This window comes from Kogia breviceps, chromosome 2 (assembly GCF_026419965.1).
Source record: "Kogia breviceps isolate mKogBre1 chromosome 2, mKogBre1 haplotype 1, whole genome shotgun sequence".
Classification (NCBI taxonomy): domain Eukaryota; kingdom Metazoa; phylum Chordata; class Mammalia; order Artiodactyla; family Physeteridae; genus Kogia; species Kogia breviceps.
In genome coordinates, this window is record NC_081311.1 from 47,898,556 (window position 1) to 47,914,859 (window position 16,304).

Sequence of the window (16,304 nt, forward strand, 5' to 3'; positions counted from 1 at the left end):
ATGGTGCTGGGTGTGGTCTCCTTTGGCTTGGAATCACTAACACAGCTTACCAGCTCTGGAATCAGACTAGCTCTCCTGACAGCTAGAAAGCAGAGGGCACCTCCCCCAGGTGCAAGTGCAAACACCATTCCTATCTTTCCCATCTCTGCTGCTCTCTGGAGCTTCACCGTGGGTCTAGATTCTAACCAAAGACACCTGCACTAACCATCTCCTACGTGTGTCCCACCCTGGGCCCTGCAACCTGTGTGTCTACACACCAAACAACCTCTCATTTTCATTGGTCCTACAAGGCAAATACCAGTGCTCCCAATTCAGAGATGTGAAAAGACAGGCTGAGACAGACCACTGAGTGACAGGTACCTCACCACCTGCAAGTGAAAGGACTGGAATTAGAAGCTGAGTCCCACTTCTCAGGTTTTATGCTGTAGCAACTTGTGCATGCAGTTTCTTCAGTTCCCCTATCTCTAGAACCTGCAGCACAGCCCATGTTCCCATCTCCTGTAAACAGAATTGTGAGTGACATGCAGGTGTGTAACGCACTGAGATCCTGAGAGTGAACTTTATCACTCAGGTGGCTTTCTTCATTGTAAACAAAATGCAGCTGCTCCACATCCTTCTGGGGCAGAGGTGATGGTGTGCCTTCATGTCTCATTTCTACTCCCCTTTAGAGAGCTCTACTATTTCTCATCTAAATGCTGACATTTCCTAAGGCCCAGAATCTATAAGGTTCAGATGTAGGATTATAAGAGTGCACTCATATAGCAGCAAAAAGAGCTCACACTTACAAATGATACCATTTGCTCAAGGCAAGAAGCAACATACAAAGTCCTAAAATGATATCATTATCTATGTTTAGTAGAGAAGAACAGTGAGGCTCAGAGAGACTGAGTAACTTGTCTGGCGCCCCACGGTTTTTAATTGGCAGAGACTGGCTTCAAAGCCTGGTCAGTCTGACCATGAAGCCCACTCTCTTGCCTCCTCTCTGTGCTCCGCTACAGGCATCTTCTGCAGACAGTGACCCAGAGGGTCAATAATCAACCTCACTGGAACCAAGCAGGTGGCCATGGCTCCATCCTTTTACTAACTGGGGAAAACAGAAGAGTCTCAGTGGACCTAAGTTTATCAGGAAGGCAGAGACTGTCCCTCCCCAATCCCCAGGGCCCAGCATCACACATGCCATGGAGTGGATAGGATCCATCACATTTTTTAGAAGAGTGAATGCAAAGTAAACCAAAGTAAGATACGTGGATTACTCTTAAGCCAGAAACAGGCTGACAGATTTCCAGCTCCTGTAAGCACAGCCACTGCCCAGTACACACAGAGGTGGGGCAGCTGCCATTCAAGAGAGCTGGTGTGGATCAATGTGGCTCCCAGGGAGGTAGGGGTAGCCAGACATGGCATCCCAACATACTCAAGAGGGTGCCAAGAGCTTTGCATACTTGGAATTCATTCATTCATTCATGAAGGCAATCATGAGCAAATGATACACCAGGCTCTGTGTTGGGAGCTGGAAGAGCTGAGAAAGTAAGACAGGAACCCTGTGGTACCCGTTACCCTTCCCACAAAAGAATACCCCCTCCCCCCATTTTCTTTTCCAGAGCTTTAGAACAATAAGAAGTTGCCACAGCACATTTGAGGCTGCCTAGCTCTTTTAGAAATTACTTTATATAATACCAACTGTCTGAATTTTGGGAAACATGCATAATTGAATCTTGCGGTTGTCATCCTGTGTCTCATAACCCCTGTACTAAAGACTGCATTGAGATGTCTGGCTTAAATTTGTTTGAATATCAAATTCTGTTCTCTCTCCACCCCTGGGACCACCTCACTCTCAGAAAGAGGTGGCCTTCTCTGAGACCACAAGCCTAAGACACGCATGACTTCGACTTCCTGTCCCTTCCAGCTTCTCAACTTCCTGTCCCTCCCTGCTGCACACCCGTCATCAAGGATCATGTGCCTTCTCCTGTAACCCACTCTCTGGTCTCCAAACCCTCCCTCTCCTTGAAGGACTTGTCCTGTCAGTTTCATTCTCACACTGGTATTTTAACCACCCCTTTTTCACTGCTCAAGTCTCCTATCTAAGTTCTGAAACGCTCCTCCTTCGATTTTCTTCTCTCTCTTTTTCTCCTTCAAAAGCCCACTGACTGTCTCCTTCCCGCCTCCTCCCTGCTCTTCACCTCATGTCTGACCCCACCATTTACTCTTCACTGGGCCCGTCAGTGACCTCCAAACACAACCCACACAGCCCTGCCCTTACTTTGCCTGATGTAGGCAGACACTGGGGAAACTCTTCTTCTTTTTGAAATTCTCTCCTCCCAATCGTTTAAAAATTTTATTTCATTTCATTTTGTTTTAGTGTGGTTTTTTAGCATCTTTGTGCTTGTTTTTATTGGTTGCCTATTTTCTTAACCCCAGTGAAAAAGCACTGGCTCAGCTGAGGGGTAAGTTCATTCAAGGAGGGGACGGGTGGTGCCCAGGGTGGCTCCAGGAACAGGTGTTGGGAGCATGGTGGGCTCCTGCATGGGTCATTCCTGGGCTGGGCTGATGGCAACGATGTCGTGGAGCCAAGATGCCTGGGCACGGCCGCAGCATTTTGGAAGGGGCAGCAGTGCTGCCAAGGCATGCTGTCTTGTTTACCAGGGTGGTAAAGCCATTTGTGCATATGTGCTTCCCCACTGTGCACAGGAAGCTCGTATTACAGGCCTTGCTGGATTCCCCCACAAGCCTTGCATCTATCTGCAGGATCCAGGTCTGGGTGTTCATCCTGGCCTGGTCCAATTAGATTGTATTTCATTTAGGTTTTTTGTAGCTTTTATTTATGAGTAAGATTGACCTGTACTTTTTCATTTCCCATACTATCCTTTTTTGGTTCTGGTATCAAGATTAGTTCATAAAAGAAGCTGGGAGAAATAATACCTACACTATGAAGATGACTATGATTTTTTTAAAATACATATATTATGCATAGAAAGTACAAAAAAAGGGATGCATGCAAAGTTAACAACAGTCGTCTGGGTCTCAGAAAGAGGAGTTTTTCTTCCATTTTTCTGTAATTTAAAATACTCTATAATAAGCACATATTATTTTTTAATTAAAATAAAGTCTTTAAAATACTTCCATAGGGGCTTCCCTGGTGGTGCAGTGGTTGAGAGTCCGCCTGCCGATGCAGGGGACGCGGGTTCGTGCCCTGGTCCAGGAGGATCCCGCATGCCATGGAGCGGCTGGGCCCGTGAGCCATGGCCACTGACCCTGCGCGTCCAAAGCCTGTGCTCTGCAGCAGGAGGGGCCGCAGCAGTGAGAGGCCCATGTGCCGAAAATAAAATAAAATTAAAATAAATAAAATAAAATAAAATAAAATAAAATACTTCCATGGACTGCAGTGTGTACCAGCTAAAGTGTGCACCCTGCAGCTTACCATCCTCTGCTGTCTTCTCTCCCTCCCCCTCCAGCCTCACCTCTACCTGCAACAACATCCCCACAGGTGCCCCAAGCCCCTTGCTCTCAAATCCCCATGGTTGCTCTCATCCCCACATGTGAGCAAATAGCATCCATTCCACCTGAAATATTCCCCCATTGAACACACTCTGTCAAACTCAGCCCCAGAGTCCGGATCCACTGAGATGATTGTCCTCTCCTTCCCCTCCCCAGAAGCCCTGTGCCTCCCTCACTGACACCCAGCACATTGTAGCACCACCTTTGTCGTGTCCTGGGCCCCATCGTTGCATGCAGGGGCTGCATCCTGGTTATCACCACGTCTCCAGAACCCACCAGTGCCCGACCCTAGTGGGCACTCAGTAAACAATGCTTCGTGAATGGATCTGTCCACCCAAAGGTCTGTGCATTACTCCTCACTCAGCCTCAGGTGTGCCCTCAGCATCTCTCACTCATCCCTTTAAATGAACATTTATAAACAGTAAAGCACCATCCAAAGGAATTGGTATGTTTTAAAATCCTTCTTATATATGGAAGCTTACACTTTTAAAATCCTTTTCCAGATACTATCTGATTTGGCTCCCACACCCGCCTGTGAGGGAGAGGAGATGGTGTCCCTTTCACACATGAGAGGACTGAAACTCAGAGAAGTCAAGAGACGTGCCCGAGGCCACACAGCCCATTTGGTGGTAGGAGTTAATTATTAACCAAGGCCTCTGAACTCCAAAGCCTTGTCAGTTTTCTCTCTCACTACCATCTTGACCATCGAGGAAGCTGACCTGCTGGGTTTAGAGAAAGCTCCAGGCTTTCTGTACCATCACACTCCTGTTCCTTTAGGGCTAGTGACTAGTCTCCAGTTTACCTCGAAATTGCAGAGGATGTGCTGGAAGACACCAATGTTGGTGATAGCAGAGGACCCAAAGCCCAGTTCCGCGGTGCCGGCAACAGACAGGATCAGCTGAAAAATGCGATCGTTTAGGAAAGAGGTCTTTTTCCTCAGGAGAAACGCCATTACCTGCAAAGGTTAAAACACAAAGTAGTTTCCTCATGAATGCATCGTCACCGCTCTTTCTCCCTCACCCACTTGTTCCTACCAGCACCTTTGGTCAGCCCAGTCTGAAAACACTCCGCTCTCTGGTGCTACCTCTTCCATTCCCTTGTTGTCAGAAGGAAAACATATACCAACCTCTGTGGCTACTTCCCCACCAGTGTCTGCTTTTCTGTACTTGAGGCTTCACCTCTAACTGTGGGCCCCCGGCTCCTTCCTGAATCTTACACATTTCCAGAATGCCACCCTCTCCTGGTTTCTTCGTACATTACTGAGTATTTTTCTCATTTTCCTTTACTGAATCCTACATTCATAACCATCCTACAGATGTTGCTATATCACTAGGAAGCCACCATCTGCCCACGAACCCAGTTACATCAGCTTCACTTCAGGCTACTGCCAACAGACGAGCCATTCTGCTGTGCCAGGCCCTGGGAAACTGGCAACACGCAAGCATCCATACCAAGTTGGAGGCACTGGGATCCCAGTGGCCCACACTCATCTCAGAGACTAATAAGATGGACCTCACCTAGCCTCATGTCTCTGTTGACCTCAGTAACACAAAAGTCAGGCTGACCCGCCATCCACTTGCATCTGGGTTCTCATCAACTTCATCTGGATTCTCAGCTCAGCTCATCCACAGCTCAATTCCCTATGTCTGTATCTGACACAGTCCACCCTTCTCCCTGTCCTCTCAGACACGCTCTTCCAGTGTGTCATTAGGAAGTTTCACTTGTTGTTATGGACCGAATGTCTGTTCCTCCTCAAATTCATATGTTGAAATCCTATTCCCCAATATGATGGTATTTGGAGACAGGTCTTTTGGGATATAATTAGCATTAGATGAGGTCATGAGGGTGGAGCCCTCACAGATGGGATTAGTGCCCTTATAAGAGTCACAAGGGAGCTTTCTTCCTCTCTCTGCACTGCCATGTGAGGATACAATGAGAAGGTGGCCATCTGCAATCCAGAAGGGAGTCCTCACTCAACCTGACCATGCTGACACCCTGATCTTGGACTTCCAAGTCTCCAGAACTGTGAGAAAATTAATTCCTGTTGTTTATAAGCCACCCAGTCTATAGTATTCTGTTATATATAGCAGCCCAAATGAGACTATTGTAATCAGCAAGTAATATCTTTTCAGACTGTTCCAGTCACTTCTTCAGCATGTCCCCACTCCCCCACCAGGATATAATTAGGATGGCTGAAAGCTGCTTGAGAAAAATCACTCAGGCTGACTGGTTTCACTTTACATTAATAGTGTCAAATGTCAAATTGATACTCAATTTGGCCTGGCAGTCCAACTCTTTTTTTAGTAAGCTGGCTTTCCTCATCCTAAAGATGATGATCTCATCTCTTCTCCTCTCTCCTTCAGCCTCCCTCCCCTCCACCACCTGACTCAGTACACAGCTGAGAATTTAGAACCCATCAGACGTGAACACTCTCATGTCCCCACCATCAGATCCACAGATGCCTGCACTGCATTCCTTCCTGTCACAAGCAGAGTTTCTATTCACCTGGCCTCTGGGACCCACCCCTCGCCTGCTCCTTGGGATAGCTCTTCTCTCCTAGCTTCATCCATCCTTCTCTCTTCTGTCACTTTCTTCCCAACAAATATGCCCTAGTAGTTCTCCTTTTAAAGATAACCTTCCCTTGAACCCTAATCCCTCTAGTTTGGGCCCCATTTCTCTACTTTTCTTTGTAGGTAAACTTCTTGAAAGCACTATCGGACTCCCCTGGCAGTGCAGTGGTTAGGAATCTGCCTAACAATGCAGAGGACATGGGTTCAAGCCCTGGTCTGGGGAGATCCCACAGGCCGTGGAGCAACTAAGCCTGCAAGCCACAACTGCTGAAGCCTGCGCACCCTAGAGCCCGAGCGCCACAATTACTGAGCCCTTGTGTTGTGCTGCAACTACTGAAGCTCGCGTGCCTAGAGCTCGTGCTCTGCAACAAGAGAAGCCACCACAATGAGAAGCCCTCGCACCGCTACGAAGAGTAGCCCCTGCCTGCCGCAACTAGAGAAAGCCCATGCGCAGCAAGGAGGACCCAACACAGCCAAAGATTAAAAAATTTAAAAAAACAGAAAGCACTATCAACACACTCAGGCTCCACATCCTCACTTCACATTCTCTTCTCAACCCCCTTCCGCTGGCTGCTGCCTCTTCCTGCCCACCTGCCTTAGAAATGTCACTAGTGACTCCCAGGTGCCAAGTCCAACAGGGACTTCTCTGTCCTTAGTTTGCTGCATTATTTATCAGCATCTAGCATTGTTTGACTATAGCCACCTTCTCAAAACACTTTATTTTTCAAATTCTTTGACAAAGCATTTCTTTGTTGTCTCTTCCTTCTTCCCTCTCGACCTCCTTTGTTGGGTTTTCATAGTATTTCCAAGCTCTACCTGGTTAGTTCCTCATTGCTTCCTCCTTTGTCCTCTTCTCTCCTTTCATTACTCCTTTTCTTTGGCTATTTCATCAATTTCCTTAGATTAAATACCATCATGATGATATTGATGACTCTCACATCTATACCTCCCACCAAGCATGCCCTTCTGAACTCCAGAGCTGGGTATCCCACCTGATATTTTACCTTTGATGTCTCACTGTCACTTCACACTTAGCACGTCCCAAAAGTCTTATTCCTTCCTGTCGGCAGCACTCTGGGTGCACAGCACTGGCTGTTTTCATATGCTACGTGCCAAGACTGCTCACAAAGACTTCAAGTCTCCCCAGATCCGAGATGCAGTCTCACATCATGTTGGATTCTATCCAGTCTTCAATCTTGACCCTTCAAACCATCTTCCACACAGGTGTCAAATGTCATTCTAAAGCATCATTCATTCCACTTCCCTGTTCTAAGCCTATGAATGGTTACTTATCACCTCTGAGATAAGATACATGTTCCTTGGAGTGGCGGGGCTCTGACCCTTCCCTCTGTCTCCATCTAGGCTGTGCACCTGCCTGCAATTGTACTTTCCTCCCAGCCATGTCGAGGAACCCATCTTGGATCCCTTAAGTGTTCATAATGTTAATCTAGAACACCATCCTCCATCTCTACCATGTTATGAAAATCCATCTTATAAAACTTTCCTGGATGTCACCTAGTCTGACAAGAGGATGATAAATAAGTTTGATAGAAATAACAGGTAGGAAGGGTTATGCTCTCCAATCAGCAAACCAACAGATGAATACAGAGTAAAATTTTAAAAAATGATTAAATCCACTCCTGAGCCAGCCAGTTAATTAAATACCCCTGTTTTCATTCATTGATTCATTCCAAAAATCATTGCTGAACACTTACTATCTACCACGTGTTCTTAGGATGCAACAATGAATGAGCAAACCCAGTCCTGTCCTCATGGGGCTTGTGTCTAGGGGCAAAACAGACCACAAACATGGCAACAAGTACATATACAACATGCCAAATGGGCATGCACATTAGGAAGAAACAAAGCAAGAAAACGTGTCTAGAAAGAGATGAGGTAGGATGGGGGTTCTGTTTTATAAATAGTCAGGGAAGGCAAAAAAATAATAATAAAAATCTTGTTTCTTTACTCAAACCTGTCATTTCCCACCTCTCTACCACTACCTCTTTCCCTGAATACATAAATTTTTGAAATATTTCTATTGTAAGCCATAAGAGTTTTAAATTTTTTTCTTCTGCCTTCACATGTAAAGGTACAACGAATCTCTGAATCTGATGGGTTCTTTACTCAAACTATTTGGCAGTCCTTGTCTTGTGATAATATTTTCCTCTCTACCTCATTAGACAATGTTGTAGGCTGACTGTATCTCCTCAAAATTTATATATTGAAACCTAATTGCCAGTATGATGCTATTAGGAGGCAGGGCCTTTGGGAGATGATTAGGTCATAAGGATGGAGCTCTCGTGAGTGGGATTAGTATCCTTATTAAACAGACCCCTGAGAGCTCCTTCATCTTTTCTGCCATGTGAGGACACAGCAGAAAGATGGTTGTCTGTGAAACAGTTAGTAGGTCCTCACCAGATACCAAATCTGCTAGCACCATGGTCTTGGATTTCTCAGTCTATAGCACTCTGAGAAATAAATTTCTATGGCTTTTAAGCCACCCCATCTATGGTATCTTTTATAGCAGCCTAAACAGACTGAGTCAGACAGAAATTTCCACGGAGGGAGGGACTAAACCTATTTATTTATCTGTATCCTTAGCCTGACACTGTGCCTGGCTCTTAGGAGGTCCTCAGTCAATATGAGTTGAGTAAATAGATTCCATTCAACAGAGGCCACATTTTGCCTCTACCATCTCTTTCTAAACAACTCAGTCAATCCAGTCCTCTATGCCTTCTCTGATCCCTTTCTTTTTAAAGAAGCTCTTTGTGACTCCTCTACCAAGTGTGATGTGGCCACCTCGGCAGCTCTGGAGCACATTAACACTCTCAAGGCACTGCATTCATGCGACAAGCACTCACTGAGAACTCACGATGTGCAAAGCTCTGCACTGGGCAGCGAGGAGACAATGGTGAACACAACAGGGCCCAGCTCTTAGGAGCTCCAGGGTTCTGGGAAGATGGAGGGTAACCACTGGGTCATGGAGACTGTGGTAGCTCTGGAAGACAATCTCGGACACTTGTTGCATTTGATCTGTACTAAAATTATTTTGGTATTCGTCTTATTTTATCCTTCTAGGTCTACCCATGAGAGAAGGAACTGCTTTGGACCTTTTTAGAAATGCTCACAGTAATTATTAAAGTCCCTAGCCAGAGCGGACATCCATGTGCTGAACTGGGACAAATCCCACTACTACTGCCTTTAACAATATAATCAGAGAAAACTGTTATATACCAGGAGCCTCAATACTTGCATTTTGATATAAATCTGGCCACACCCATTCATTTATTCCCCAGATATTTGCTGAGTCTTTTTGGTCTCAGTAATACACTGGCACAGAACAAGAAAAGCCCAGCGCTTTAGACCATTACAGTCTGATGGAGATGAGCAGAGTGATTATCACAGCACTGCATGAGAGCAGTTAGACTGGGCATACACACAGTGCCACAAAGGCCGGGAGACCACCACACGGGCAGTGCAAGGGTCAGGGGAGATGTCCCCCTTGCCCCTGGAGCTCAACTTGGGGAAACAAGAAGGAATGTACCTGGGAAAAATGATGAACAAACAATGGGCACAGGAACACAGGGTCACACTATGTGTTTAGTGATCTATGACCACACGGGATTTGAGGACACACAGTGTAGGGTATGAAACGTTGGCCGGGTGGGAGGTGGGGCTGCAAGGACAGGTTGGTAGCCAGTTAGAAAGGGCTTTAGGAGTTGGGATATTGTATCAACGACCAGACATGTTTGAAGGGTTTGCACGAGGCAGAGGTGTCATCAGGTCTATAATGTAGAACTGTGACTGGCATCAATGGACCTTGAGGGAGAGGCAGGAGGAAGGGGTTGCTTTCTGGCTGTGGCAGCAGTCCAGGTGAGAGGGGGTGTGCCTGACGTGACACCATACAGCTTTCTTCTCAGACCCTGACTCGGGGGCCGAAGAGACAGGGAGGCCCTCCCCCTGCCCCCACTGTGCCCAGGAGGAAACTGTAGCCTTTGTGCCCCAGTGACCTCGTCTAGGCTTTGACCCTATTCCTGCCCTCCATGAGTCCTTTCTTGGCTGCTTCCCAGCCAAGGCAGGGCATTCCTGAAGGACAGTGTCTACAATTCGTCTGACATTATGAACAGTAAATAGCAATAACAATCACAGTGCACACACACGGCACTTACTCTAAGCAGGCACATGTCTAAGCACTCAGAATATATTAACTCAGTTATCACAATCCTACAAAATAGGTGTTGCTATTATTCCCATTTTACACACAGGAGAACTGAAGCACAGAGAGATTAAGAACTAAAGATGGCCAACATTTCAAGGGCACTTACTCTGGGCCAGACATAATTCTAAGCCCTTCACTTGTATTAAATCATCTAGTCCTCACTGCAACCCCAAGGTACAGGAGATATGACAGGTCATATAGTGCAGGTGGAGAAACCGAGACAGAGGGTTAATAACTCAGGACTCAGGCAAGGTTAAGTAGTAAGTTAGGCAGAGGCTCAATTCAAACGCAGCATTCTAGTTCTATGGTCTAGGCTCTTAGCCATCATGCTAGATGCAAAGTGGGGGGACCACAAATGATTCCTAAATTCATCAGTGAAAAGGTGCCATCAGCCACAGACAGGTGAGCATCCCCATCCTGATCAGAGCCCCTCTCTGGCTCGCTGTCACCTGGCCCTCTGCTCTGGTGACACTGGTCTCAGGACCCAGGGACCTTCAGTTTTCCTTCTCCAAAAGTCATGCTAGTGGGAATGTCCACTTGGGCCAGGAAGCCTCCTCCCTGTTCCTTGGGGATGCCAGCTCCTTGCAGGGGGGGGGCACTGAAGGCTCAGATATGAGGGTGGGATTACCTGGTACCCACAGACGAGCTGCATCAGGCGATCACACATGACATTGCTGGTCAGGACCGAGTGCAGGACTTTCACAGCCGCGTACAAGGTGTGGTCATCCGTTGCTAAGGAAATGAGGCCCAGGAGGATGGCGGGCCCACCGATGAAGTCCAGGCTGATGGCAGCAGGGCTGGAGTGGAACACCCTTACCCCTGTGTGGGACAAAGGGCATTCCTGAGTATACTACAGCTTCACTGCAGTGGAAGTTCCCCCGGCACCATGCAAGAGCGGTCAGGAACATCATCCACTCACAGTGGGGGGGCCTGTGCACAGGATAGGCTGGGAGGAAAAGCAGGGGCTTTTAAAGTTTTAGGTCAATGAGAAATCCTGTGCTGAGTCCTTTCTGGGTCACAGAAGGCTGAAACAGCCCAGGGGATTTCAGACCTCCACCCTCAGTCTCAGTCCAGAGTGCCAGAGGAGTCAGCTGCCCTCTGAGCCTCAGTCTGCTGGCTACTCTGACAACTTCTGGCTCTTGTCTGCCCTCTAGATCTGCAACGTCGGACCCTTGCATCAGTTCATGGCTTTGCTCTTGCCTGATTGCAAGGCAACCAACAGTCGCTGGCTGTTGTTTTCACCCAAACAACCACAACCATTGCCTCTGCTCAGAGGCCCCACTGTACTCACTCCGTTGTGCACAGACTCCAGCCTGGTTAGTAGCGAGTTCACAACCAGTTGTCAAATGCAGCAAAGTGAACTGACTTCTGCAGGGAGGCTAACTCTCTGGTGAGATTAACTCCCAACTCTTGCTCTCACTGTTCCAGCTCCTCAGCCCTCTCAGTCCTGCCTGCCGCTCCAGAATTCCAGGCTGCACACACGATGACAGCCACAACCCTTCTTCCCAAATAGCAGTAAAGGTTCATACCTAATTGGCCCACGGCCACGGCTCCAATGGTTCGAAGAGAACCCGAGAGGTGACTAGCACAATTTCTTAGCAAGTACACAGGCATGGCATTGTTGCGGGATGAAATGTTCATCTAGAGAAATTGGTAACAATTAATCCAAGAAACCTTCCTGGGAAGGAGGAGGTCTTGTTCATGAGCTCCTGGAGGGCAGGCACCCCCAGGCCTGGCACTCCGTAAGTGTAAGTCAGTGAATGAATAATAACTGAACCAACATCAGAGGGACTGAAGCCAAAATTCAGGATCCCCTGTCCTGCCTCCCAGGCTCTGGCTTAATCATAAGGGAGCAACTTCGGTTATACAACTGTGCCACCAGTGTCCCGCATGCTCACTAGTGTAAACAAATGCTCACAGTGAGGAGCTGATGAGAGCAGGAAGGACCTGAGGACACTGGAGGTGGAACGGTTCTGTGAAGGCCAGAGCTGCCTCCTTTCCGATCTAGGGTCATCCAGCTCTGCAAGCCCTGGCACCACCCGTCTCAGACGGCCAGGAAGACAGGGACCCTGGTCTCCTCCAGCAGAAGGTTCTATGCTGGTAAGGCACAGCTTTGGTGCTCAACAGGACTTAACCCCTGATCCTGCCGTCTCAGTAAAGGGAAGGGGCCTTTTGTCTGTGAGGGTGGAGAGAATGCAAACCAATCAGCCCAAATTCATCAGCAGTAAGCAAAAGAGCTCTTTATGCAGGAATTAGGAAATAGGAAGTCTAATGGCATCTTCATCTATAAACATGTCTGCTTGCTGTTTTGCAAGTTTGTTGTTTGCATAAACACAGTGATTCAAAGAATATTTTGAAATGTTGGGGGGTTAGTAGCACCCAGAAAAGGGAAGCTCAGTAGTGTTCCCAGTGTCACAGAGGTTTTTAAAAATATTCCATTTGTTCTTGCTCTACCCAGGAAAATGAAGAGCACCTACTTTCTTCTCAGAAATAAGAGGTTTAGTCTTGAGGGATGAGAATGGGCAGGCAACATGAAATATTTTAACAAATGAAGTGGGAAGCACGCCTGTGTGTAACTGTCTACACATGCACAAATGTGAATTAGTGTTCACTTAATCACTGAAAGCTGAAGGAAGCCATGAGATCTTGATTCCAAAACTGAGCAGGAAGTGAAGTTGGAGGGCATACCTCTTTGGCAATCAGGCGGCTGTCCACTTCATTGTATGCGTTTCTGATGTCTGCAACGCTGGTGATGTTGGAGCTGGCTATATGAAGGCCAAAGGAAACCCTCTCCTCTGCAACCAGGGGCATCACTTCCATACAAGGGTCCTCTCCTAAAATAACACATCTTCAGTTATTTCTATTCTCACTTTACTGAGTAGGAAATTAAGCCTCAGAAGAGTAAGTATCTACTGCTACATGGCGAAGTAATCACTGAGGAATGTTTGTAGCTGCTATATGTCGTTACATTGTATGTTATACATTACATGTTTTGCCCCTACCTGTGATTTCTGACACATGGAAAACTGTAGAGAAATCTCACAATATTAACCCTACTATAAAAATAGAGGCATTCCAGGTATGAAATTACTAAAGCTTGAGACACCTATCGAGAATGTAACCTCTCTCCCAAAATGCTCCGCTGAAAGCCCTAAGGTTTTCAATGAGCTGCATGTACATGGTAAACACATCCTTTGGCATGAGTACCCAAGTTGCTGAGTCAAGGAGAGCCACATGTGGTACTTGAGAAGCATGGTGTGAATAGAGAGTTGATGACACTTTGGCTCTGGACCTGACCTCCTGACATTGTTCTGGCCAGTGCCCTTTGCCAGAGGAAATGAAGATCAAAGAAGACATGGAGCCTGGAGACAGAAACACTCCACAGCACTCAATCGCCCTTCACCATGCACGAAGGCTTCCATACATAGATTCATTTATCATTCTTCCCAGATGGGAGCTGACCCCCTTGACTTGACGGAGCACAGAGAGCTATGCTCCCTGCTTGAACAGCCAACAATCAATAATGAAAATGTGGATGTTTTGTCTGCCTGTTTAATTATTGAAGACAACAGTATACTTTAGTTAAAAAGCTTCTTCATTAAAAGGAATGTAACTTGTTTATCTCATTCACTTCCCCCTTTCTTTGCTGATGGTATTACCCACCCACTTTCTTCCATTATGTGTGTTGGAACTGAAATCTAAAGGAGATTGTCATTTCCTTTTCTGACATTTTCTATTGGATTGTAAATATGTAATGATCCAATTACAGAGGTTTTCCCTAATGACTGGCCTGTGCTGAGTTTATTCTTTATAAATAAGCTATAAATAACTGAACGTCCATTTAAAAAATAGTATAAGCAAGATCACTATAAATCAAAACACCCCATACCTTGGGCATGCACAGCTTGGAAGTTACCACAGTATCTTGGGCCAAGTTTGTTAATAACTTCCAGAGTTTCCATTGAGATGGCTTCTTCGAAGAGGTACGCAGGGCCCAGACGCCATATTAATAATGACTTTTGTTTCCAAACTCGAGGGGTAGCAATATATCCATAAACATCCACAAATGAAGATGGATCCATTGAAAGGAATGGTCCTGGTAAGGCCTGAATGTACAACATCTGTTAACATAAAAAGGTTGGGGGGGGATGTAGATGGGAGGTATTTAACCTCAGAATTAATCAAACAAACACATACAATATAAAATGGTGTACCTTCTTCTTCTCTCAAAGTGAAAACTTCTTTTATCTCAAAACATTACAAAGATAACTCTCAAAGCTGAGAAACCGTGCACAAAACAGTTTATAAAATGCTGGTGGGAGTAAAAAAATGACACTGTGCCTTTGGAAACAAACTTGATAAGAATTATAAAGTGCCACTAAAAGGTTCATCTTTTTCTTCCCAGTCATTTCACAAAGAGCTTAAATGTCCAATATTGGTATCTTAATTAAATTTTACATACTAAAAATAATTACAGACTGGAAAGAAAGAAATAAAACTGTCTCTATTTGCAGATGGCATGTCCATGTAGAAAATTCCAAAGAATCTACCAAAAAAAAAGATACTTCCTAGAACTAATCCCTGAGTTCAGCAAGGTCACAGGATACATGATCAACACACAAAGATCGACTGCATTCTATACACTAACAAAGAACATGCAGAAAGTGTAACTGCTCACAAGAAAATTAAATAGTTTTTTGCTCTGCAAAATCCCATATGAAAGAGGATGAAAAGCAAGCTATAGATTAGGAGAAATTATTTACAAATTACATATCTAACAAAGGACGGGTATCTAAAATATTTAGATAAACTCTTAAAATTCAACAGTAAAAAACAAACAATCCAATTAGAAAATGAGTGAAACACGTGCATAAGACATCACTAAAGAGGATATACAAGTTGCAAATAAGCACATGAGAGGATGTTCAATCTCATTAGCCATTAAGGAAATGCAAACTAAAAACAAGAGATATCATCATTACACACCTATCAGAATGGCTAATTTAAAAAGAGTGACATCACCAAATACAGAGGAACGGGACCACTCATCCATTGCTGGTGGGAATGTAAAATGGTACAGTCAGTATGGAAAAATATTTTGGCAGTTTCTTATAAAACTAAACATGCACTTACCATAGGACCCAGCAATTAGACTCTTAGGCATTTAACCCAGAGAAATGAAGACTTAAGCTCACACAAAAACCTGTACATAAATGTACATAGCAGCTTTATTTGTAACATCCCCAAACTGGAAACACCTCAGATGTCCTTCAATGGGTGAATGGTTATGTATCCATATCTGAGTAGTATGGAATACTACTCAGCAATAAAAAAGGGATGAACTACTGACACATACAACAACTAAGATAAATTTCCAGAGAATTATGCTGAATTAAAATCTAATCCTAAATATCACATACTGTATGATTCCATAGATATAACAACATCTTTTAAATGACAACATTTTAGCTTACTGGTTGCCAAGTTTAGGGACAGGGATTGGGAGGGGGTGTGGGTGGGTGGTGGTGGTAGTTATAAAAATACAACAAAAGAGACCCTTGTGGTGATGGAAGTGTTCGGTATCTTGGTGGGAGCAGTGGATGCAAGAACATACAAATGTGATAAAATTGTATGGAACTAAATACACACACACGAGTACAAGTAAAACTGGGGAAATCTTAAAAAATTAGCAGATTGTATCAATGTCAATATCTTGGCTGTGATATTCTACAGTTTTGTAAGACATTACCATTGGAGTAAACTGGATGAAAGGTACTCAAGATTTCTCTCTTTCTTACCACTAAATGTTAGCCTACAATTTTCTCAAAAATTTCGATAAAAGAAATAGTTAAAAGACTATCAGAAATTCAAAAATAATAGTTTCATAGCCCATGTAGCTAAAACATTTAAAAATGATAGTGTTAACTAAGTAGTATATAAAATATTCTATACAATAAAGTCACAACTATTTGATTAAAGCAATAAAAACTGAAAGAAACTATAAATGATGGTAAGGTAGG

General features: G+C 45.1%; 1 protein-coding gene across 1 annotated transcript in view; it reads right to left on the reverse strand.

Annotated features, from left to right (window-relative positions):
* The window catches only part of WDFY4 (WDFY family member 4), a 275,410-nt gene that overhangs the window by 170,996 nt on the left and 88,110 nt on the right, over positions 1-16,304 (reverse strand). The window contains exons 20-24 of the mRNA XM_067025200.1: positions 14,174-14,405; positions 12,973-13,118; positions 11,814-11,925; positions 10,913-11,103; positions 4,295-4,447 (exon numbers count right to left, since the gene is read on the reverse strand). Coding sequence (XP_066881301.1) covers positions 4,295-4,447; positions 10,913-11,103; positions 11,814-11,925; positions 12,973-13,118; positions 14,174-14,405 — 834 coding nt within the window. The remainder of the gene's footprint in view (positions 1-4,294; positions 4,448-10,912; positions 11,104-11,813; positions 11,926-12,972; positions 13,119-14,173; positions 14,406-16,304) is intronic.